General features: G+C 44.5%; 1 protein-coding gene across 1 annotated transcript; it reads right to left on the bottom strand.

Moving 5' to 3' along the window:
* Positions 1-74: 74 nt before the first annotated feature.
* On the bottom strand, positions 75-27551 carry TALDO1 (transaldolase 1). The gene is made up of 8 exons (XM_069968322.1): positions 27341-27551; positions 13475-13598; positions 12736-12843; positions 10573-10704; positions 10320-10495; positions 8075-8272; positions 5614-5759; positions 75-268 (listed from the first exon to the last, which is right to left on the bottom strand). Exons 1-8 carry the CDS (start codon positions 27435-27437, stop codon positions 251-253), a joined length of 999 nt encoding a protein of 332 aa, XP_069824423.1. The 5' UTR covers positions 27438-27551; the 3' UTR covers positions 75-250.

Genomic DNA, 27551 nt, shown 5'->3' with positions numbered 1-27551 from the left:
ATCTGTAATATCCTCTAATGGAGCGGAAATGGTGTGGGTCTATGCAATTAAATCCATTACACAAGTAACAAGCCTTGGGATAAGTACTGGGTTTATTCAGTGCATTAGAAGAATTGTATACAAAACAGAAATGTAAAATGGTATTGTTACAATGCTGATAAAAACAGGAGATTGAGGAATTGCAGAGACCGTTTACAGGCGAGGAATGATCTGGACATCATGGCCGATATAATAAAAGGAACCAGTTTTGTTACTTCTTGAGGCGTTCCTGGGGGGCAGAAAGAAAATGTAAGTCTTATGCAGCAATATTCATGATATACAAGACTTGTTACCAAATGATATTACCAAATGATAGCACTGATATATGTAAAGTTTCATATCCTCTGTAAGGTACTGAAGTCATACAGTCTATTAGGAACAGCACCATTGTGCATGCAGACTTGCGATACCTTAAGTACTGACTAAAACTAAATAAAATTATAATTAGATATAATTATATATGAAAGAACTCAGATCTGCGTTACCATTTGCTCTAAACAGGAGATATTCCTGATTGAATAGCCAATTTTATACCCATCCACATTTAGGGTAGAGAAGAGGCTAGTAACTACAGGCCAGTTAGGGTGGCATCTGTTGAGGTAAAGGGTATGGAAACTCCTCTAAAAGGACAACCAATTTCCTAAAAACAACTCTGACCCAAACCAGCATGGCTTTACTGCGGGCAGATCACGTCGGACTAGTCTCTGAAAACTGATTTCTTTGACCATTACAAAAGTGCTGAATGAAGGTAATGCAGTTTATATCTCCTAACTGGACTTGAAAACCTTTGATATAGTTCATTAAAAAATGATAAAGAAGCTAGTGACATTTGGACTTAAAGGGGTATCCCCACCTCAACTAATATTTAAAGGGAAACCATCTTCCATGATATTAGGAGTTTAATCGCTAATTAGTTGTTTTAGTGCACTGATGGGACTATCACCCCCAGCACACCGGTGCTCTGATGTTGTAGTCCCGCCACCAGTGCACCAAAACCTCTTATTAGCATAGCAATTTAAAGCGTAACCGTCATTTTTTTGAAAACATTAAATATCAACAGTTCAAGCGATTTTAAGAAACTCTGTAATAGGTTTTATGTACTGAAAGAGTTAACTTGTGGACTAAAAAAAGCAACCTCCCAGCCCCCACACTCACTGCAAAAGAAGCAGGATTTCTGTCTCCATTATGTGTCTATGGAGAGGGGAGGGGCTGTTAGGAGTGACTGAGCACGGAGGATTTCTGCAAAGCACAACACTCTCTAATCTTTTCTCAGTAAGTTCATAGATAAGCACTGACCTTTCTGACCCCAGAATCCTGCGGTTTAGGTGCCCAGAGAGTCTACAAACAGCTGACCTTCATGTCACCTCTTCCTGCTCCCTCAGCCCCTCCCCCCTTCATAGGCTTACAATGGAGAGAGCAGAGCCTGTCTTCACTGGCTTCTCTGTAATGAAGACGTGTTTGGCTGATAATGCACAGATAAGAAGTCAGGGGGGGAGGCTGGGAGATTGCTTCTTGAGTACAGAAGGAGGCTTTTTTGGCTGATAAAACCTATTACAGAGTTTCTTAAAAACGCTTATACTACGGATTTCTGCAATAAAAAAAAAAAAACATGACAGTTACGCTTTAACTCCTTATATTATGGAAACAGCACCAAAGATTAAGAAAAGAAACTACCTTTATCCTCAGTCCCCCATGCACTATAGGGACATAACAGTATACTTTACTAAAAAAGCATATATGTTCACCTTAACATATATGTGGTACACATCTGATTTTACCTTTGACATGACAACCCCTTTAAGGATCAAAGTCCTTTAAGAGGAAAGGGACATGATTAAGGGTATATTCACACGGGCGGGCTCGCTGCGAGCCCGGCAGGTCCTGGCAGTTCCCATACACTACATACTTGCTGCAGTCTAAACGACCGCAGCGAGTATGTAATTATACCGCCCTTAACCCCTTCTGCTCCCCCGCTGTGTATATACTTTACCTGTCCTCGCTGCACGGGTCCGGCGTCCTGCTCTCCTGTCCGGCCAGTGTGTTGCCCAGCCACAGCCACTGATTGGCCGGGCGGGAGAGCAGGACGCCGGACCCGTGCAGCGAGGACAGGTAAAGTATATACACAGCAAGTATGTAGTGTATGGGAACTGCCAGGACCTGCCGGGCTCGCAGCGAGAATCTCGCTGCGAGCCCGTCCGTGTGAATATACCCTAAAAGTTCTAAAGGTCTGTATAACTTTCAGCAAGGAAGTGTTTTTCAGAAACTGGACACAATCTAAGGTTAGCTGGGGAAAGATCAGGAGCAACATGAAAAAAGTTACTTAAATAGTAGTGATACTTGGAACAGGTTTCCAGCAGATATAGTAAGTAAATCTGCAACTAATGTAAACCTGCCTGGGATAAACATATCTATCCTAAGATAAGAAAGAACATACATAAGGATGGACTAGATGGACCAGGTGGTTTTTCTGCTTACAATCTGTTTATCACCTGTCAAGACTAAGGGTACTATTATACGGGACGATAATCGACCCTATCCAGCCGATTATCGTTCCGTGTAATAAACCCAACGATCAGCCGATGACAACAATCATTGGCTGATCGTTGATATAGGTTTGGACCTATAATTGTCAGGCATCGACCACGCATCGCTACATGGAATAGCGATGCACGGCGGGTGTCTGACGATTCCACAAGCAGCATACTTTACCTAATCATGTTGCAGGGCTTCTCTTGCGCTCCTTCTTCCTCCCTGTCCTGTGCACAGCAGCAGCTTCGGAGCAGCCTGTCTTAGCTGACAGACTGCTCAGCCAATTATCAGCCGGGACCGCCGCGGCCAGTGATTGGCTGAGTGGTCTGTCCGCTCAGACAGGCTGCTCCGAAGCTGCTGCTGTGCACAGGACCAGGAGGAAGAAGGAGCGCAGGAGAAGACCTGCAACATGGTTAGGTGAAGTATGGTGTTTAAACAAGGGCTTCAAGGACATCAGTAACAATGTCCCTGCAGCCCACGCTAAACGATCAGGCCATGTAATTACATTATTGATCAGACCCCATCGGCCCGTGGAATAGGACCCTAAAAGTTCTCGAACTGTGACTTGTTTAGGGTACCTGACGACTGAGTTGATTGTTCATTTAAAGGGGTTTTCCAGGCTAATGACTGACGGAATTTCATGTGAACAGGCCATCGCTAAACAATGGTGTAGCTACACACAGCATCCCCACCAACCAGCTCCTTGGTGCCATATAACACAAACAGGGCTGGAGCCAAATGCTTCTGGACCCATAAAGTGTAGTGTGGGCACTGAAAAGGAAGATCTCGCTTTAATTACCTATAACACTCCCTTGCCACCAGCCTCAGTCTGCCCCTTTACACAGATATTTACTAACAGCCAGGACAACAGTCCAACCAACACGTCAATATAGGTAAATATCCGGGTAGTAAGACTGAAGCTGGAACAGTACCTGCCAACTATTAGGGATGCACCGAAATAGCGATACTACTATCGATATTTCGGGCAAAAAAACGGTTCAGTACCAGGATTTCCTGGTATCGATACTTTATGTTAAGCTGCCCAATATGTTAAACTGCTCAATAACGCAGGTTAACATTAAGTATAGAGCAGAAAACACGGATGGCGGCTAGCTGAGTGCCAGCCATGTTCTCTGAGTGCTGCCCCCTGGCATCACCTCCTTGACCCAGCCTCCTCCGCTCACAGCAGTGATAAATTATAGCCGGCACACAGCGATCGCTTGTGTCGGCTATTTAACTGTACAGATGCCGCGGTCACACCTGACAGCGGCATCTGACCCCTCCTGATCCGTTCCAGAAGCAGTGGGGTCGGCTACTATGTGTAGCAGACCCCCGCTGCTAATGACCCGCAACCCACGGCAGCCCGTCCCACCTCAGCCTCTTCTTCCTGGAATGCAGCAGCCGGTGTGAGAAGCTGCGTTGAGGAACTGACCTGCCCGGACAGTAACCCTTTCCTGTCTGTCCAGACCCGGCAGGCTTCATCAGCTCCCTGCAGTGTGTACAGCTATCTGCTCTGGGAGTTATAGTCTGTACCCCCTGTTTGCTGTATGTGCGTTTTTTCCAGGTTAGGGGTAGGTTGTGCAATGTATTCTTAGGCTGAGACATAGAATACATAGACAAGTTGTGGGGTGCCACATTATTAGGAGACTAGCTGTCATTGTCTTGCTGTGGGTTGTCATACAGTGAGGACTGTTCTGTCACTGTACTCATCGTTATATGATGGAAATCTCTTAGTGCTATTGAATTCTCGGGTCCCTCAGTTGTTTATAAGAACCATAGGACCTGAGTGACAAGGACTTTCTCATACTGTATACTGTACTTCGTGTCCAGCCCTGATATCAGCTGGGTGAAACTCCTGTATACTCTCATCTATAGGGGTGGGCAGAAAGATCTATGTACATAACCAGTATAATGAAAAGAGGCAATAGCAATGTTCATCTGACTCCCTTAAAGGGAGATTTCTCATTGCAAGTAAGTCCCTTAAAGTTTAAATAGAAAAATAATAAATGTACTAATATTCTCACTATTGGAAATTTGCTCTGTTTACTGCTGGGTATGTTGGCACATTGTCACCATAATGATGCCATGTGACTGTGGCAGAACACTATATCCTTTATATAGCACCAACATATTTTATAGTACTGTACAGGGATTGATCATCACTCACAGCGATCCTCCTAAAGTTTACATTACTGTGAGAACATGCACCGAAACATGCGTACAAATCCTGGCTGTAAATCTATCAGATGCAATTCAGGTGCATAGATGCTTTATTGGGCCGAATACGGTCAGATAAGGATTGGCTCATTTGCCATATTTACACTTTTGAGTCCAAGTCAAAACAACCTGAATATAGTCACTTCCCCCAGCATAGCCTGATAGCTAAAATATTACTAGACTACAGCCCCCAGCATAGCCTGATAGCTGAAGTGTTATTGCCCAAACTATAAAATGATCACATTCCTGATCTTGCACATTAAACAATGTAAGCACTAAAAAAAAACAAGTACCAATTTGCTGATTTTTGGTCACATCACATTCCCCCCAAAATTCATTAAAAAGTGATCAAAAAGCATTATATATACAAACGTGATACCAAATAAAACTTCAGATCACAGTGCAAAAAATAATCCTGCATACCACAGCCATACAGGGCAAAACATGAAAGGTTACAGTAGTCAGAGTAGGGCAATTTTAGGCACCTTTATTTAAAAAAAATGTTAAACTTTATTTATAAAGTAGTAAAAAATAAAATAAAAAAATAAACTGGTATCTCCATAGTAGTGCAGACCTGCAGACCTTAACGGCGTCAAAACAGTTGGAGGGTGGGGTTATTATATTCGCTGTCTAGGGGGCATTATATTTCTATCGTTGTAGCTTTTTCTCATACTTTATTAAGTATCGAATTGGTATCGAGTATCAAAATAAAAAAAATCTAGTATTGCTATTGAAGTCAAAATTCTGGTATCGTGACGTCACTACCAAATATATCGCAAAGGTATTTTTAAAAGGACTTAAGCAACCAGCAAAGCAAGGGTTACATACCTTTAACATCTTTTCTAGCTTGATGGCATCCTCAGCAAACTTCCTGATCCCGTCAGATAGTTTCTCCACTGCCATTTGGTCTTTATTGTGTTGCCAGCGGAAGGCTTTCTCATCCAAGTGGACCTTCTCTAGCTTGCTTGCCTGGGCTGTACGACAAACAAGGGACAGTGTGTAAACTACTGTAAAGCCTAAGACACCAGCATTTCACTGAAAGGAATTGATCCGTTTCAACACATTACAATACTGCAACAATTTAGCATTACATGTTTAGATGCGCAAAGACAAGAAAATAAGTGTCAGCCAAATTTTTCTATAATGGGTTATTCTCAAAAACTACTATGCAGAAAGAAAATTGGCATGTTCCCCAACAGTAAATCTGGCTGCAGTGTATGGTCCCCCGAATACAGCATTTCCGCCCCATAGCTAGAGCAGTTACTTTCAGTACATAGTCCACCAATTATATGCAAATAGGGAGGAGTCTGGGAGAGGAGACTCAATGTATTTAATAATTAAGTGACCACAATTACACATACATTCTCTATTTTATTTTTACTGGAAACATCCATTAAATGACCACAAGGTGGTGCTGTTGCAGCACATTGAACCATCTCTTAGGAGTACAACGACGTCTGCTGTTAACCTATCACATACACTTCTAGACCATACTACAACACAATTAAAAATAGGTACACAACAAACCCACTGTATCCAAATCAACAGGGACATATCTTAGCCTTAAAACTACTAAAAGTACTTTCAAAACTGTCCGACTAGTGACAGGCAAACAAGTGCCAATCTCTGATCATCAGGGCTACATCGGTCAGCGTAAAAGTGGCTCCCTCACCCTTAAATCATAGCAGATGCACTTCAGGCTGGGGCTTGCATCAGGGGACAGGACTGTAGAGGTAATCTATTCATAGCTGTAACCCCCTCTCTTCCCAGACACAGAATTCTGCATTTATGTGCCCACATCTGCCCTGCTCAATCCTTTATGCCCCCTGCAGTCTGTCAGCCCTTGTGTTTCCCATCCCCTCCATTCCTGCAATGTGCCTGCACCCACACTCAGCTATACACACTGCTGCTACAATGCGCCTGCACTTAAACTTTATATACAGCAATGTGTATAGCTGAGTGTGTCTGTCCTGTACAGCTGTGATTCTTACTTCCTGGTCCATACTGAACACACACCCCTCCCCCATTGCTGTCATGTGACCACACAGTCCTCTGACAGCAGCCCTGCTTCTCTATTCTAGCCTGTTGTACTACACTACTGCATTATGGGTATCTGCAGCTCTATCCTGTATCTACAAACTGCTGCTGTGTTATCAGGTTTATGCAGTTACTATACTCCACATGATATACTGTACAGTAACTTCTAATATAACATTCAGCTGTTACTCATTGTTTGTTTCATCTGTTCTACATGTTATTCAGAATACATTTTTGGTGTGTTGAACCAATTGTCTGCATATCAGTGATTTTTTATGGGAAAATTTGCTTTGGTTTGATTTGGTTTACAAGCACAATCTGGGAATGAATGAGTGTGGAGACAGCAGCCCAGGCACAAAACCTTGCCTGGCATATGCTACATAGACACCAAAGCATTGTTATGTTATGTAATATCATAACGGAAAATTGATAAGCCAGAACTTAACTAAAGTCTCAGGCCATTTAAAGAAAAGCCACCACGAGTAAGTATTGTACTACCCTGACCTTCATTGCTTGCAAAGGTTTATCCAATTACTATAAAAATCTAAATTGAAAGCAACCACAATGTTCAAGTCCACCATGTGATTTGCTTTATTTTCATGCCTCAATATGCACCATATGAATTCTATGGAATAATAGAAATCCAGAAGCAAAAACAGGTAAATTATCCTTAAAGGGGAATAGTCCATGTGTGGACCAATAGCAATTCAAACCACACATACATAGTAGCAGAGTAAGCCTCTAACTTCTGCTGCGGACCTTGTTGCAGAATGTTTTAGATTTGCAACACGCAAAGAATTTTAAAGGGGTACTCTGGTGTAAGTTTTTTTTCCCTATCAAACCAGCTGGTGTCAGAAAGTGCCAGAAATAGTAAGTTACAAATCTCTGACACCAATTGATCTGAAAGAAAACATTTTGCTGGTGTATCCCTTTAAGACTACAAATCGTTATCTGCTAAGTAGGTCCAATAAGACCAATACCCTGTTTTATCACATTTACTCCTTCCACCATCACAGCTGGCTGCCGTTAGCACTGACTGGATATCAGCTTTCTAAAACATTCCCATGGGAAAGCTGGCTGTATTTTTCACACTTGTAGGATTGTTGTGGCTAAATGAGCGGGAGGCGTAACAGCATCTTTATATATCACCTTTTATATTCTATGAATGCTGAACATGATTGTGCAGACACTGAGGTCAGTCTACAGAGTTGCATAGAGACAAAGGTTTGTCTAGTCCAGCATGTAACCCTACCTTCTTTCACAGACAGTGCTGGGGTGAGCTTAGAGTGATCTTTGCTGAGCTCTTCAAGCAGCTTGGGAGAAATGGTGAGATAATCGCAGCCGGTCAGTGCCTTGATCTCCCCTGTGTTGCGGAACGATGCACCCATGACTATGGTTTTATAACCAAACTTCTTGTAGTAATGGTAAATCTTGGTAACACTCTGAACACCTATAGGAAAGAAATGTTCATGTGCACAATGAGAAAGATGCCTCTATGTATACTATGAGCACAAATTTTCCAATACACATGCGACAGCCTCACACCAGCCTGTAGGAGTCAAAGGCTGCATGATGTCGCTGGGATTCACAGCAACAGTTCGGCCTTTGGCCACTGCATGTGGCCGATGGGTAGATCAAGCTTTAATTTTCAGAGCAAGTTCACAAGTGGCAGATCTTATAGTATCTATCTGTTCCACTTATCTTAAAGCGGAAAATTTCCAATAAATGGGACAGCTGCAGAAATGTCAGCAAATAAGCCACATGTGAACCTACCCTTACACAGACCCATTATAACTAAGTATCTCCATGATTAGGAATAATACACATTATATGAAGTTATATGAAGACCACTCATTTAACACAAAGGCAAAGTTAAAAAGGTATTCCCCCTTGAGGTGCACAAAGAAAATTCAGCTACCTGGCCATGACAGGACTGCAGCACAGCCCCATCTAATCCAGTAGAACCATATGCAAGTAGCAGCACCCCCATGTGGCAGAGTGCTATACCAGGACTGAATCTCATTTATTCTGGAGTCAGACCCACGCTAATCAAAGTATTACTGTATGGTCAGCTTCCCGATTGAGGGTCAGACCCACATCAAGGAAACAAGAAGTCCACAAAGAGCAGACATGTTAGCCAGGTCTTGTGGCTCTCCATTTTGACACCAGAGTGAATTTATTAGTGGTCATGCTCAAAGCTCAAGGAGGCAGTGCATAAGCATGCACACCTCCCGTCTCTCCCCCCCCCCCCCCTCCTCCCTGCAGTGAAAGATTTACATGCGGGGCATAGTGCTAGAAACCAAGAAAGGAAGAGTGGGGGAGGGAAGTGTGCAGGCTACAGGATTTTAATAGTGCCCCCTACTTACTTTTATTTTCAACTTCCTCCTGACTAAAGCCACATAAATTCATAGCACCCCTGGCTTAGGGGCCTATTCCACAGAGTGATAATCGGCCAAATCGGCCCGATTCGACTGATTATCGCTCCGTGGAATAGAGAAAACGATCAGCCGATCGTGTCATCGCCTGATCGTTTATTTAAACCCTTACCTAAAATCTGTCACCCACCGCCCAATCGCTTTGTGGAATAGCGGTGCATGGCAGGCGACCAACTATTTGAGAAGCAGCATAGATTAACTAGCAGGGCTTCTCTGCTTAGTCTTTGTCCCCGGGTCCGATGGCGCAGCATCAGCTTCGGCCTGACTGAGCTGTCAGACCGCTCAGCCAATGACTGGCCTGGGGCGTGGAATAGGCCCAGTAAACTAGCTCCAATCTAGCAGATCGGCACTCGTTTACAATGTTTATTCGGCCCGTGGAATATTTAGACTTTAGACTTACATTAATATGTACTAGGCCACTAGGCCTACTATTCCAGGATGAGCTAGCACACATCCATTAGACAACCTTTTCAGACTTCTAGACAATGCTCTTAAAAGGGGGTTCTCCAGCAATAAAGAGAAAAAAAAAGTTTAATTCAAGTCAACTGGTGCCAGAAAGTGCTAGAGATTTGTAATTTTTTTTCTATTAAAAAATATCAAGTCTTCTATTACTTATCAGCTTCTGTATGTCCTGCAGGAAATGGTGTATTCTTTCCAGTCTGGAGGGGAGGAGAGGTTTTCTGAGGATTTTCTACTGCTCTGGACAGTTCCTGTCTGACAGAGGTGGCAGTAGTGAGCACTGTCAGACTGGAAAGAATACACCACTTCCTGCAGGACATACAGCAGCTGATAAGTACTGGAAGACTGGATTTATTACTGGAGAACCCCTTTAAAGCTTTAGGAAATGTTTTTTGGGCAATTCTGCGTATTTAAGGCTTGTATTACCCAAGCAGTCGCATAGAAAAGTGCTGAGGTAAATTTGCCACATATTGTATTGGGGTATTTGGTTACAGTATGATATGGCTCTTTACAGCCAGCCTTCCTGTTACGTTCAGCTTTAAAGAAACACCCTAACACATTTTTCCAGACTTATTCCGATGCTCATTTATCTTTAGCTCTTACCCGGGTCCTCTGATGGCTCATAACTCTTCTTTTCGGTGTTTGCCACATGCCAGTCCAATATTCTTCCGACAAATGGAGAAATGAGTGTAACACCGGCCTCTGCACAAGCCACAGCTTGGGCAAAGGAGAACAGTAGAGTCATATTGCAGTGAATACCATATTTTTCCTCCAGTACCCTGTACAATAGAGAGACCTTATTACACACAGTCCACCACGTCATCCTAGTCAGAGACTACATAAATGTGAGCCTTACTTTCCAGCTTGTATTCCCTCCCAAGTAGATGAAAGCTTGATCAAGATCCTCTCCTTGTCAATACCAGCCTCCTTGTAGAGCCCTATAAGACTCCTTGCACGTTCTACCATTGCATCCTTATCAAAGGACAGTCTAAAGAAAAAGATAGAACATGAAAAAATGCACTAGCAAAGGACCAAATCTAAAAGCTGCACCCGTCCAATTAAAGGGGATCTTTCATAGAGGTTGTATGTTTTGTACAGATCTGGTCTGTTAAGAGTCTCCTAAAAATAAGCTGATCTTAGAACATCCTACTTCCAGGCAGCTGTTTTTTAGGGAATCCTGACTGCAATTGATCAGTTACTGTAAAGCGCTACCACAGGTGAAGAGCAGCATTAAAGGGACTGGCCAAAAATGCTAAGGCAGGATACTTTTTAGGGCTCGTTCCCACTGAGGAAAGGTAGCGGAATAATTCCACGCTCCTGCCCTGTCCGCGCTGAAGAATGAACATGTTCATTCTTCAGCGCGGACAGGGCAAGAGCGCGTGCCTCCCATAGACTCCCATTATGAGCGGGAGGCTAACGGCATTCCGCGGCGGACAATTCCGTCGCGGAATTCCGCTACCTTTCCTCAGTGGGAACGAGCCCTTAGTCCAGGTAAGATGTGAATAAAAATCTTGCTGGCTTCCATGCAATTGGTATTAGGGCTCATGCACACTAAGCAAAAGATGAGGAATTGAAGAGGAATCCGCTCTTAAATTCAGCTTGAAAAAGAATGAACAGGGCAATGTCTCATTGTGTTTAATGGGATTTCCGCTCTGCTAGTCACACTGCAGAATTTCCTGCCGCAGATCTGCTTTCTACCCAAAGTAGTGACATGTCACTTTTTTGGGCGGATTCTGCTAGAGGAATCCTATAGAAGTCAATGGGGCTTGAATTCTGCTAAAAATTCTGCTTGAATTCCACTTGGATTCTGCTTGAAATCTGCTTAAATTCAGCTTTTACTCTGCCAGGGCAGGAATTTTAAGCAGAAATCTTTCCTCTTCAATTCCTCGTCTTTTGCTCAGTGTGCATGAGCCCTTATGGTGTACAACCCCTGTTATGTAGTGGCTTCCAGGTTCAGACATGATGTCAAGGGCCTGCTCAGTCAACTCGTGTCAATGTTTTTTCACCCCTTCCTTGGACATCTAGCCAAAAAGTATCCTGCCTGGGTAACCCCTTCAAAGGGGTTATCTAGCGTTAAAAAAAATGTCCAGCACCACTTTAATTTGGGTGGGGTCTTGCAACTTCATTCCACTGAAATCAATGGCACTTAATTGCAAACCACACCGTTAAGTGGCCATTTTTTCTAACACTGGGTAACCTTTGTAAGTGTACTCAGGGTAAGGTACCAAAAATTTATTCACTGCTGAGCACTTCCTGCTTGAATCTTTACAGACTGGCTAAGCAGGCATTTCCTATCACTGGCCAAGTTGGTTGACCACCAGAGCCAGGGATCGGCTAAGGAAGAATTTCTAGGTGTAAAGACCCAAGCAGGAAATTTAGGGTGGGAGGAGCCGAGGGGAAGAGGAGGCCAGGGGATGCCATGGGGCACTACGAGAGGGGCTGCTCAGACGACCTAAGGAGGCCCTTTGAAGTCAGCGGAGGTCTGCTTCCGCCACATCTATTACGCGCAGAACAATGCGCAACAGACTGTTACTGCTATGGTTTTTCAACCTGTTAAAAGATCCTGATCAGCCAACATCGTGCATGTCGGCTGTTCTTGGTCTTTTAACAGGTTCTATTACACCAAACGATTATTGGCCAGAACGGACGGTAATCAGCCAAGTAAGGCTGATAATCGTGTCATTTTGACTGCTTAACTTGTCACTGGAGAGAACACTTAGTATGTACTCTAGTGATTGGGATCAGAACACCGACCAAAACTTTTGCTGTGTCTCTACAACATCAAAATTATTTTATAAATAGCAGTGCATAAAAACTGTGCTGCATACATATCCCAAGTGGAAACTTTCTGCTACCTGCCAGGTTCTGTATACCTCTGCATAGTTCATCTGCAGCAAATCTCAAGAGATGTAAGCATTTCATACATGGCAGATCACAGTCAATACCTTGTGCTTCATAACCTGCAGATCTTGCAAGAATATGACCCTCAAACCTAGAGGGGGGGGGAGAAAAACCTCACCTGGCGTCCACTTCTGTGGAAACACGACCTGGGATTTTCTCCAGGATTTGCACTCCAAATAGGACGAACAGTTTGTCCATGATATTATTGATCTGTTCATCCTCAGATCTAAAAAACAGTACAATACAATAAACCAACAGGCTTAATGGTTACCTGCAAAGTCTACACATGACATTGACTTCTAACAATAGCATTTAGAGCTGTTCTCAGCCTAGAATGAGGCTATTTCTGTCCCCCTTCCCTGATCACACATTTCTCTAACAGCGATTGTCTAAAATCAATAGCGGCAGTCACAATACACCTCACGTGGTGCGGCCGAGCCACTCGAAATGTAGTTTGGAAAACAGAACTGATTGCTATAGAGATATATAAAGATGTGAATCAATTCAAAATTTCAGACCTATTCAAAGCAGCACTCATCTAGTTTTTGAGAAAGGAGAAAAATCTACATAATTTCCTGTAACTACTATCCATTTTGGTGGTAAATGTTTTTAACTGACTATAGATCAGATAGTTTGGGTAAGATCACCTTCAGACATTATACACCATGGTAGGACCTGCTTACATATGTGAGTTAATATTTGCCTTTAGAAGAATGAATTTTATCGAGTGGCGTTTGCCCTGACTGCTCATAGACCAGTCCCCTATTTGCACCTCAGGCAGTATAAATTTCTATCAAACCCACAGGGGCCAATCCTATTATAATTTGATATATAAGCATGTAAAATCTCAGACTTACCCGCCAAGCTTCTTGCCATACTGAATCGCATCATTGACAAGGTGCTGGTACTGTGGCATTTGTGCTGCCGCCAATATCAGGGACGGGTTGGTGGTGGCATCTTGCGGCTTGTATTCCTCAATAGCTGCGGGAGAACAAAACATGACCAGCGCAGTGAGAACAAGATCATCCTATGTATATATTCCCCCACAAAGTAAAAGGGCTACAAAACCATATTCTTGAGCTGTTGCAAATTCAACTCATCAAGAACTCAATGTCTAAAGGTCTCAAATGTAGCCAAGAGGCATTGTGTCAGCCATAGGTGAGGTGCAACAGCTCCTTTTTCTCTCCATGTCCATATTTTACTTTTCTCTCTTTTGAGTGGCTAGCACTCCTCCTGGTAAGACCCATGTGACCTCAATTAGCAGGAAGCACCTAAGCACACATGGCAAGTACCTCCTATTCTTCCCATTCTACCTGCAGGAGCAGTGGTGAGGGGTAAGACCTTGTTCACACTTGTGTTGCTTGGTGGCAGCTTTCTCCGCCGGAGGCACCTGCTGGGTTTGGGGGGGCCCTTGGGGTTTGGTCCAGTGACAGTGGGGTTGCACAGCCATTCCGTGGCCTCCATTCCCTGCTTGCACTCACTCCACAGGGTTGGCGGTCGCTCACGACAGTGTTAAGTTAGTGTAGGGACTAGAGATGAGCGAATCTGGAGCATGCTCGAGTCCATCTGAACCCGAACTTTCTGCATTTGATTAGCAGTGGCTGCTGAACTTGGATAAAGCCCTAAGGCTATGTGGAAATCATGGATATAGTCATTGGCTGTATCCATGTTTTACAGACAACCTTAGAGCTTTATCTAAGTTCAGCAGCCCAAGCTAATCAAATACCAAACGTTCGGGTTCGGATCAACTCGAACCCGGTTCGCTCATCTCTAGTAGGGACTCATGTGGGCCAGGGGACCTGCACGAGGTACATGAGGCAATATGATGAGCAAATTATATACAAACATCCTTGCATTGGTTTTTAAATGCTCCTTTCTCCTTCCATGTCCGTATCTAAAGGTCTCAGTGTCTAAATGTCTGCAGATCTTCCGCTCTCCGTGGCCACAAAGTAGCATGGATATCACCACTTATTTGCGGCTCCTTTACAAGGCACGACCAATCGTGTGGCTGGGCGAACAAATGATCCCTGCATTGTTCCTGTGGCCATTTAAATATATTGCTATAGTCTGCACATCTCCTGGTTACACACAGATGTGCGGCTAATAGGGATAAAATTTTAGCACCATGCAAGAGCTGACCGCTGTCACATTTACACGGGGCTATTACTGGTTGCCAATAATAACCGTCCCCCAGTCACACAACCATCCCCCAGTCACACAACCATCCCCCAGTCACACAACCATCCCATTTTTGGCCTCCATGTACAGGGGACCAATGTGATCAGTCCATTTTCTAAACTTGTAACCAGAACATACAAGAGGCCCCCTAGTAGTGTAGATGATGGGGATCCATTAAATACCACTTGTTCTGTGCTTACACAGGATCGATACTGCTAGTACTGTAATAGCTATACCTTTCAGCAGTGACTACAGGGCATGGCTTTTGTAAAAGCACAAGGTTGGGCTCACCATTGTTCTCTATCACTGTCAGAAAATCTGGCATAGAGGTTTAATAAATATTGTTTTTGGCCTGAATGCCTTATAGATTACCATCCGCATCAATGTACAAAGATGCAGCCACTGTCCAGGCCAGTATGGTCACAAAACATGGCGCAAAGGTCCACAGACTTCCTGTGGTAGATTACAATCCACTATCCATTATAGCTTTTGGGTAGTAAAAATGCTGGCAAATCACTGCGGGTGTCTAATCCCAGTAATCCTCCTGCTGTTTATCCACCGAGCCCGCCCCAGGTATATAGGTGTGTGCACACTTTGCTTCATAGTCTGGGTCTTGTATTCTAGTCTTACTCACAGTGACTAGGCAGAATTAGCGGCACAGCTGCCAAATGAGGAAGGAATTCTCTCATTTAGGACATGCAGGAAACCAGGACTGTTTCTTAAGCCATATACTAATCTGCAACGATCTGCTTCAGGCAGATGGGACTGATAGAGGCCAATACGGTCTGAACATTACAAAATACAAGGGTTAGGCCATCAAGAGTCCAATATACAGGCTGTATATATGTATAAAGAGAGTACTATGCAGCTGCGGACCATTTCAGAGTGCCGCTGTGCCATGTCTCAATGCAGCACTGGATTCTACTAAAGCGGCAGTGTCTATAGCCTCAGATATAAGATACCCATACCAATGCAATGGCTGACAAACATGATCCCTCGATATACATCAGACATGTCAAACTCAGGCCCTTCACCTGTTTTAAAACTACAATTCCCATAATGCATGGACAGCTAAAGCTTTGGCAGTCCAGGCATGATGGGACTTGTAGTTTTAAAACAGCTGGAGGGCCTGAGTTTGACATCCCTGATATACATGAACTTTTGGCTCTGCCAAACAGTTGTGTGTTCTGAATAAAAAGGGTAGCAGATTCTGTCTGGAGGCAGTTTATCTCTCAAACAAGGATTGGGCAGTTCAAATTCAACATGCCTGATCCTTCTGTGTTGGGAGCTCCCATACACTGACAGCTGGCTGGACTAATGCATATTGGGGGGCGCTTTAGGAGGTGACGCCCCCCAGTCATCTAGTTAGAAAGTCTTCTAGAACTGGAAAAGTGATAAGGATACAGTGAGGAGTGAGCCTGGCAGCTGCTCTCCCCCATCAGAACATGTGCAAAGCTGAGTGTATAGGAGTAAGGGGAGGAATGGCTGCTTGTTCTTTAGCCAACTAAAGCATGTGGCTACTTTGAGAGTCTCTGGGTACTGGCCTGCACTTCAGACTGAATGGCAAACAATGGCCCCTTGTTATTTTCCTGAACATGAAGCAGAGTAGTCTCCCTAAGCTATGACGCACATACACCACATGTATGTCACACTTATGTACGTCTCATTTACTACATTCATATCCCTAGACTGGTATAATATCCTTAAAAATTCAATTAGGCCTCATTCACACATTGATTTTCAAGGTCCGCGGAAAAAGTCAGCTATCTACTTCCGTGATCTGTGGAAAAACGCTTGTGATTGCATCAGATTTGCACAGATCCATTTGTAAAACGCTGGTTATAATGAAGTTAATCACATCGCTGACATCACATCTGTTTTTCACTGATGCCACATCCGAGATATTTGCCAACATGGATTCCATTGATTTCTATGGGGGATCCGTGCCATGATCACGCCCTGAGTTATGACATGTTCTATTATTTTCAAAGAACGGACTGCATAAAAAAACGGATCCGTAAAAAAAAAAAAAAAACTGAATGTTTGACTAGCCTAATAAAAAGCAATGAGCTATAGAATTGTGTGTGACTTGTAGCAGCTGCTGATCTCCCTGCTCTGGGCACCAAATTACTATAATAATCCCCATATTCATGTGCGAGGCTGAAGCAACTGAAACACATGATACAAACCAACCATAGAGAACACCACACTATGGGGGAGATTTATCAAACATGGTGTAAAGTTAAACTAGCTCAGTCGCCCCTAGCAACCAATCAGATTCCACTTTTTATTAACAGACTCTTTGGAAAATGAAAGGTGGAATCTGATTGGTTGCTAGGGGCAACTGAGCCAGTTTCACTTTATACCATGTTTGATAAATCTCCCCCTAGGTTCTTGTGCAGACAAGACCAGTAATGGACTATCACTAGCCAGAACACTGCTGCCCGGGCCTGGTGGTGATCCATACCGCAATTTACCTCATTTGTCTCCTGAACCTTTACATTAAAATAAGCCAGAAGTCATTTCTGTAGGTGAACCTACATCAGAGACTGGAACAACCATAAAGCGCTGGTGCAACCCATGAAATGGTGCCTTTTGGCGTATATGTACAGTACAGAAGGTTCAGGATGTAAGCCCATGGCATCCATTACAGCTAACCACTACAGTGTCTGGGATCAGAGATAAAGCTGATCCCGGCTGTTTAGCTCCTTACATGCTGTGATCTATAGTGATGGGACTCATCCCACAACCTAATTACAGGGTGCCAATGGGTTTCCATGACAGGAGGCCCCAGTGTCCGCCTATGAGGCCATCAGTATGTACACTTATACTGCGTTTACACCGAATTTGCACGATAACGATCAAATTCGAACGGTAGTCGCACGTGTAAACGCAGCTAACGATCAAGCGGCGAGCGAGAAATCGGTCATTTTGATCTTTGAACATGTTCTCAAATCGTTGTTGGTCGTTAGCAAAAAATTCGAAGTTCGTTCCATGTAAATAGTCGTTCGCCGATTTAACCTATGTGCGAGATAGGCTTAAGCGATCGAAAAATTGCAAAACGATTTTTCTGTACCATATATCATTCAGTCTAAACTCTGATCGTTATAAAAAAAATTACTTCGACATCGTTATTCGCAAGATCGGGTGAATTATCGGTCCGTGTAAACGCAGCATAAGGCCCTGAGCGAGATCTATAGGGGGGGGGGCTGAAAGGAACAAGTCAGATACAATGATCGGAGCGCACATACACAATGCTACTCCCGATTCCTACTCTTATTAAAGATCCCTGAGGTCAGATCCCCACCTATCCTGGGGTAGTGCATAATCCACCAGGAGATTGTCACCAGCTAACAGTAGGTTCACATGCCCAGCAACCACTGCCATCCCCAATAGGAATGCTAGAAGCAACAATCTGGATAGGTTGCAGCAGACATAACATGTCCCATAGAGTGAGGTGTGGAATGACCCATAGACAAGCATAGTTGTGCCACATGAAGCCAGCATGCCCCATTCTGTGATGCCTAGATGTGGGCACCTGGCCTGAGCATACAATGGTCGGTGCTTAGTGTGTCTCCTATGATGGATCTGCTGAGCTTGCTCTGGCACAGAATACAGCGGCTCAGTCCAGTCTATTGTACACAGTCAGGGTGGTCACTGACACAAGCTCCCAAAAGTCAAGTCCTGGCACGGCAGTGACCTGCAGAAAACCATCTTACTGACAGCATTTCCACACACAATGCATTGCACCACAGTGCTGTAAACCAGTTTGGTAACTAGATATTACATTTCCATATAACAAGGAACTTAAGCAACTATGATGAAAACGCTGCCAGTGGTTGTGCTCTTGTAATGCTGGAAAGAGATTAGATTCCGGAGAGTCCGGAGATGTCCAGCACCCCGTGGATCAGTACAGACACAAGCTCAATGGCCAGGTCAGCAGTGCAATGTATAAATGCAGAATGGGTTCCGACCCTCCATGTATGAATACATTGTGTGCCCTGTATAGCAGTGTCATGCCTGGGCAGCAGTGACTATGCGGCTGGGATCTTCTGGAAGCCATGCCCCGCTCCATTGTGGTGCTGATGTCATGCTAGCACAGCTCTAGCAACCTGGAGACAAAGCCGGGCAGCCTGTACCTATCTTAGTGAGGATTTGTTTTACCACTCCTTCCTTATAAGCCACCTAAGGTGAACTGTGCACAGCGCACCCATCCTCCACACAGTCACACCTATCAGCACTTTATAGGAGTCAATGTAAAGAACACAAAGCATCATGACTGCGTCAAGTGTCTGCCAGGTTCTCATTGACATTGTTATTTTCTTTCATCCCACCTGACTGATGTGATTTACAGTGCTATAAACCTGTACTGCAGCTTCACTGATGGGCATCCTAGTATAGCATGGCTTAAAGGGGTATACCCACAATTTAAAACTCTGGTTGCGTGAACAAGGCCGAGGCTTCGGGTTCATACGAACCAGAACCATTACCATTAGAATCCTGCTGTCTTCCCGATCAGTGGAGAAGGTGGGAACAGCCCGAGTCCCATCTGGAAAACACGGATACAGCCTAGGTGATAGGCTGTATCCCTGTTTTTCAGGTGGGGTTCTGGCTGTCTCGACCTTCCCCGCAGAACAGGGAGATAGCAGGATTCAAATGCAGATGGTTCGGGTTTGTGCGAACCCGAAACCTCGGCCCTGTTCGCGCATCTTAACTCTATCCCAGGAGTCAGATCCCCACCCATTCACTAGAACAGTAGAAATGTCCCTCAATTCCTGGCCACTGCTGGGGGGGTTCTCTGTTACAGCAGATACCAATGTGCATAACAAAAGCACACCTAGCCTTGCACCTTAACTGTGCAAAGAGACATCCACAACCATTACATCATTGCGCCTCAAGGGGTTAACCTGGCTTTTTAAAAAGTTAGTGTCATTTAAAATAAGTGGACATGTGAAACATTACCGATTGCTGGGGGTCTCACTGCTATGACCATCAGCAATTGTAAGATCCCAACACAGACTGTAGCAGTGCACTCCTCTCCCCGTCTAGACTTCAAACTCTCCTTTCAAAGTTTAATAAATAGAGATGAGCGAACCTCGAGCATGCTCGAGTCGATCCGAACCCGAACGTTCGGCATTTGATTAGCGGTGGCTGCTGAAGTTGGATAAAGCCCTAAGGCTATGTGGAAAGCATGGATATAGTCATTGGCTGTATCCATGTTTTCCAGACAACCTTAGAGCTTTATCCAAGTTCAGCAGCCCCAGCTAATCAAATGCCGAACAATCTGGTTCGGATGGACTCTAAGCCGAACCCGGTTCGCTCATCTCTATTAATGAAGCTAAAGTGTCAGATGTGACGGACAGCCAGAGACGCATGCTGCTGCACTCGCCTCAGCCGGATCTCCAGATCGCAGCAGGTCTCAGGAGTCTTCCTAGAAGACCTAGACTGGGTCCATCTAGTCTGCCCTCTTAGTATTTCCCTTCTTATTATCTTAGGATAGATAGAGGTTTATCCCAGGCAGGTTTATAATCATTTATTGTAGATTAACCAACCACCCCTGCTGGAATTCTTATTCCAAGCATCTACTACTCTCTCAGTAAAGTCAACGAATTGACAGCACATTCTGTGTTACATGTTTCGAATGCCCCCCCCTGACCTCAATAGGGCCTGTTCAAAAGTTATGGATCTGTGATTTGGCAATGGAAATCAATGTGCGTCTGTAATTTGGGGACACAAGGCCCATAAATTACAGATCCGTTCTAGCCCCTTTTTAATCACCTCTACTTTTACACTGCTGTACACTGTAAATACCTGTATCCACCTTATAGTTAGAAATATTAGGTCAGTGAGTAAAGTAACAAAATTCTCATTCACAGACAGCAAACTATATTACATGCCGAAGGACTTCAAGAACAATGTGCATCATGTACACAGGCATATACAGTACCCGCACCCCTGACACATCACCTATGCAGCGGCATCTGACACTACGCTGAGGCATCAGGTGTGATCACATGGGGCAGAGTCACTGCTGATTTGTTTGGGATTTTCCCAGTAACCTGCAACAGGGAAGTAGAAACCTGCAGTGTCCGCCGCCATACACCTGTACATGGAAGCATCTGTCATCACAGGCAAATTGTCTCAGAATTCAGTAGCACTATATTGTAGAACTGGTCCATGACAATTTATCTTTAGGTAACAATAACTCTAATATACATTGCTGCATGTAACATATAAGACCTATGCAATATCTCTAGAATGTCCCTTGGGCTAATGTAGATGACATTTTGGGGTATGTTCACACATGGCTGTTACACAACAGGTTTTCCCAACTTATTTGAGGAAGTCAGGATACTGTATGCAACAAACTCACAGGGTGTGGACACTCTTACACTGGATTTTTTGTGTTGTAGGAGATCTAATGCCTCAACATATACAGCCCATACAATCCAGCGTCAGGGTAGACAGGTGCTACACACACACACTAATATATCCCAGCAGGGCAGACAGCACATCTCACATACATACCCCAGCAGGGCAGTCAGCACACATATATATACACACCAGCAGGGCAGACAGAACACATATATACACACCAGCAGGGCAGTCAGAACACATATATACACACACCAGCAGGGCAGTCAGAACACATATATACACACACCAGCAGGGCAGTCAGAACACATATATACACACACCAGCAGGGCAGTCAGAACACATATATACACACACCAGCAGGGCAGTCAGAACACATATATACACACACCAGCAGGGCAGTCAGAACACATATATACACACCAGCAGGGCAGACAGCACACATATATACACACCAGCAGGGCAGTCAGAACACATATATACACACCAGCAGGGCAGTCAGAACACATATATACACACCAGCAGGGCAGTCAGAACACATATATACACACCAGCAGGGCAGTCAGAACACATATATACACACCAGCAGGGCATACAGCACACATATACACACCAGCAGGGCAGACAGCACACATATATACACACCAGCAGGGCAGTCAGAACACATATACACACCAGCAGGGCAGACAGCACACATATATACACACCAGCAGGGCAGTCAGAACATCTCACATATATACACACCAGCAGGGCAGTCAGCACATCTCACATATATACACACCAGCAGGGCAGACAGCACATCTCACATATATACACACCAGCAGGGCAGTCAGAACACATACACACCAGCAGGGCAGTCAGAACACATATACACACCAGCAGGGCAGTCAGAACACATATATACACACCAGCAGGGCAGTCAAAACACATATATACACACCAGCAGGGCATACAGCACACATATACACACCAGCAGGGCAGACAGCACACATATATACACACCAGCAGGGCAGTCAGAACACATAGACACACCAGCAGGGCAGACAGCACACATATATACACACCAGCAGGGCAGTCAGCACATCTCACATATATACACACCAGCAGGGCAGACAGCACATCTCACATATATACACACCAGCAGGGCAGTCAGAACACATATACACACCAGCAGGGCAGACAGCACACATATATACACACCAGCAGGGCAGTCAGAACACATATACACACCAGCAGGGCAGACAGCACACATATATACACACCAGCAGGGCAGTCAGCACATCTCACATATATACACACCAGCAGGGCAGACAGCACATCTCACATATATACACACCAGCAGGGCAGTCAGAACACATATACACACCAGCAGGGCAGACAGCACACATATATACACACCAGCAGGGCAGTCAGAACACATACACACCAGCAGGGCAGACAGCACACAAATATACACACCAGCAGGGCAGTCAGAACATCTCCCGGTGGGCCCTACCCTTTGGTGGGCCCCCAAACAGGAGGTGGGAATCCCTGTCTGGCAGCTTCAAAATGACATATAATCATCCAACACTGCTGCACATGCCTTTCACCTGGTCACTTACTGCCTCTCATCATCATCATCATCATCATCATCATCAGCTTTACAGCACTGGAGCAGCTTTATCAATCTTCCAGAGACAAAACACGATCTGATTCGCCTATAGCAACCAATCACAGCTCACCTTTCATATGTTAACAAGCTCTTATAAAATTAAACCTGAGCTTTGATTGGTTGCTATGGGCAAGTTAGGCTGTCTAATGGCCCTATTCCACGGAACGATTATCGTTCGTTTTCGGACGATATCGACCGCTACGGACGATAATCGTTCCGTGGAATAGAGTGCAACGATCAGCCGACATCGTTCATGTCGGCTGATCGTTGCAGTCGCTTGTTTTTCAACATGTTGAAAAACAAGCGACTGATATAGCAGCGATCTGTTGCCGTCGCTCCGTTGAATAGGAGCATCGGCAGCAGACGCTGCTATATCCTATGGGCTGCCCGGACGATCTAGCGATCCCCCGGGCAGCCCCCCCGCAGCTCCCCGCCGCCCCCCTCCCGCACTCACCCGCTCGCTGCCGCCGCGTTGAATAGCGGCGGCAGCGAGCGGCGAACGAGGAGCAAACGAGCACTGACAGCGCTCGTTTGCTCCTCCAACGACCCGTGGAATACGGGCTTAAGTTGCGCATGGCAACCAATCACAGTTCAGCTTTTATTTTACCAGAGTAATTTGAGAAACAAAAGCTGTGCTGTGATGGGTTGCTATGGGAAACATCAAACCACGTTCTCAGTGTGGCCTAACCATAAGCTGTTTGCTTGGTCACAAATGTGTTTAGTGACCTCTGCAGTATTGCCAGTAAGCACATTGCCAGCCATTAATGGGTTAATGCTTCAGATGTGTTTGCCTGCAGTAACCATGGCAACCGTGCACTTTGATGACAAGCGCTTATGTCATAAAGAAGGTTCCATTAGGCAATGCACCGCGCCCTGATCAGTGCCATCTTTGATGCGCCAGAGGACCTTGAGCTTGACTACTTTACTGCCCCATACCTGTGATGTGATTTGAAGGTTCTAGCAGGGGAAAAGGGGTGGTCTGCTTTAGACTACCCCTTCATCGAGTCTACATCTTCTTGAGAAGTGGACCTGGATCTGTGAAGTAAAAGATACATCCGCCTGCCTAGCCATCAATAAGGTGACAGATATTGCAGCCAAATCTCTCTCACATGCAGTTTATTATATTTATAGTATGGTATTACCCTCTATGCCCAGGGGAGGGGCAACTCTCCAGCCATGGCTCCCTCGAGGTTTCCCCCACAGGGGGTTTTACCTCACCTGAGTGCTGGAAGGTGACTTTGAGAGTCAGGGGTCTGCCATTTTCAGTGTCATGTAACTTTAAATAAAATTTGGAGCCTTTGACACCTGATTACAATGTGTTGTGTCTTTATTTTGCTTTCTTTGGTGTAACTTATTATGCTTGGGAGTTGGGAGTCCATTACATATTGCAGAGGGATAAAGCTGGACATCTGCCTGCTAGATAGATTTATCACCTGCACAATGCACACAAGTAGGATGGAGCAGTGGATAGTAGAAATCCTGCATGTATGTGCGTACCCCTGGACTAAAGGGGCACTCAAATCTTGAAAAAAAACCACATCAAGGATTATACCTATATCTGCACTTGCCAAAAGGTTTGACAACAGGGTCACACTAAGCATAGCATAACATAGCAACATGGACACCACCATAAATATACATCACATATATGTTGCAGGGAAATGATAAAATCAGGGATTTTATAAAATCCCTAAGGATTTGATGCACGTATTGTGTGTGTGTACTATGTATGCATATAGGTAATGTGCATTTCTTTATATCTGTATGAGGTGCGTATATATTGTGCATATTTGTATGTAATATGTATGTACACGTTATGTTCGCTAATTTGTAACTCCCCCTCCCATAACTAAACCTGCTAGGGACTCAGCGTCCAAGTGTCATTTAAACAGGGAGAAACCTGACTCTTTCTACCATAGAATAAAACATTTTCTATGCAATGGAAGCACAGACAAATATGTTTAAGGTACCATGTGTCTTCTTGATGTAACAGCATCTAACAGTGTCAGCAGTTTGGAACACGAATTACAGCTGACAGATTCCCTAAAGGAGAAGTCTTGTGAAACTAACAAATGACAGGCAAGGCAGTAGGGTGTGTTAAGATAATAAAGAAGTATACTTACCAGTCCCTGTGCCCCCATAGCACTAGAAGTAATTTTCGCTTGGCTTCAGTGTATATGTCAGCCCTGGCTCCTCCAGCTGCAATGTTACGGAGCGGCTAATGGATTGCCTGCTCAGCCAGTCAGTGACTGCAGCGGGGTCCAGTCCCAGTCACTGATTGTGTGGATGATCCATCAGCCGAATATGTGGCATTGCAGCTGGAGGAGCTGAATATCGTTAAGGAAGCGCTATGAGGGCATGGGGACAGGTAAGTATACTTTCGTTATTATGTTCCCGCGCCCCCTTGGCTGCCTCAGATTTGTTAGTTTCATGACACTTCTACTTTCAAGAAAATTAAGTGGCACACAATGCTGTTTGCATAGAGTGACAAGTTACTAGCAGTGAGCTAGAATCGCTGGTCACATACGCAGCACTGTGCACTATAGTATTGTGAAAAGTTTGATGCTGGTTATATCTGGTATATGTAGGGTGGGCCACTAGGATTAAATTCCCTGGTGGGCCCAAGGTACCCCAGTCCGACACTGCACATATATACCCCAGCAGGGCAGACAGCACTACATACATACATACATGTATATATCACAGCAAGGCAGACAGCACTACATACATACATACATGTATATATCACAAAAGGGCAGACAGCACTACATACATACATACATGTATATATCAGCAGGGCAGACAGCACTACATACATACATACATGTATATATCAGCAGGGCAGACAGCACTACATACATACATGTATATATCAGCAGGGCAGACAGCACTACATACATACATGTATATATCAGCAGGGCAGACAGCACTACATACATACATACATGTATATATCAGCAGGGCAGACAGCACTACATACATACATACATGTATATATGCAGGGCAGACAGCACTACATACATACATACATGTATATATGCAGGGCAGACAGCACTACATACATACATACATGTATATATCAGCAGGGCAGACAGCACTACATACATACATACATGTATATATCAGCAGGGCAGACAGCACTACATACATACATACATGTATATATCAGCAGGGCAGACAGCACTACATACATACATACATGTATATATCAGCAGGGCAGACAGCACTACATACATACATACATGTATATATCAGCAGGGCAGACAGCACTACATACATACATACATGTATATATCAGCAGGGCAGACAGCACTACATACATACATACATGTATATATCAGCAGGGCAGACAGCACTACATACATACATACATACATGTATATATCAGCAGGGCAGACAGCACTACATACATACATACATGTATACATCAGCAGGGCAGACAGCACTACATACATACATGTATATATCAGCAGGGCAGACAGCACTACATACATACATACATGTATATATCAGCAGGGCAGACAGCACTACATACATACATGTATATATCAGCAGGGCAGACAGCACTACATACATACATGTATATATGCAGGGCAGACAGCACTACATACATACATACATACATACATGTATATATGCAGGGCAGACAGCACTACATACATGTATATATGCAGGGCAGACAGCACTACATACATACATACATGTATATATCAGCAGGGCAGACAGCACTACATACATACATGTATATATCAGCAGGGCAGACAGCACTACATACATACATACATGTATATATCAGCAGGGCAGACAGCACTACATACATACATACATGTATATATCAGCAGGGCAGACAGCACTACATACATACATGTATACATCAGCAGGGCAGACAGCACTACATACATACATACATACATGTATATATCAGCAGGGCAGACAGCACTACATACATACATACATGTATATATCAGCAGGGCAGACAGCACTACATACATACATACATGTATATATCAGCAGGGCAGACAGCACTACATACATACATACATACATACATGTATATATCAGCAGGGCAGACAGCACTACATACATACATACATACATGTATATATCAGCAGGGCAGACAGCACTACATACATACATGCATACATACATCAGCAGGGGAGACAGCACTACATACATACATGTATATTTATCAGCAGGGCAGAAAGCACTACATACATACATGTATATATCAGCAGGGCAGAAAGCACTAGATACATACATACATGTATATATCAGCAGGGCAGACAGCACTACATACATACATACATGTATATATGACAGCAGGGCAGACAGCACACCGCACATGGAGCTGGGCAGTCCGCCAGGCAGAGTAATCACACGCAGATAAGCCGCTCTGAGCTCCCGCATGTATCTGTAGTATGTGCAGACAGCTCTGGCAGGGCACGCTGACACTTGTAGTCCTCCAGCAGCTGAGCACACCTGCATACACCGCTATGAAAGACGAGGCCCCACCACTTACCATTGAAGTCCCCGGTGTCGGCCACCACCACCGTGTGGCTCTTGAGCTGATCCAGCGCGGACTCCATTCTCTGCTTTTTCACTGTGCAGTTGGACATCACAGGGGATAGACCGGGGCCGGTGGGGTGTATATATAGCTACGGCCGGCAGAGGGGCGCGAGGGGCTCAGCCAATGGGAGCGGAGAGATGAGGGCGGCGCGAGCGTGCTCACC

The sequence above is a fragment of the Dendropsophus ebraccatus genome, chromosome 4 (assembly GCF_027789765.1).
Source record: "Dendropsophus ebraccatus isolate aDenEbr1 chromosome 4, aDenEbr1.pat, whole genome shotgun sequence".
Taxonomy (NCBI): domain Eukaryota; kingdom Metazoa; phylum Chordata; class Amphibia; order Anura; family Hylidae; genus Dendropsophus; species Dendropsophus ebraccatus.
Note: the sequence above shows the minus strand (reverse complement) of the source record. Positions and strands in the feature narration are given on the sequence as shown.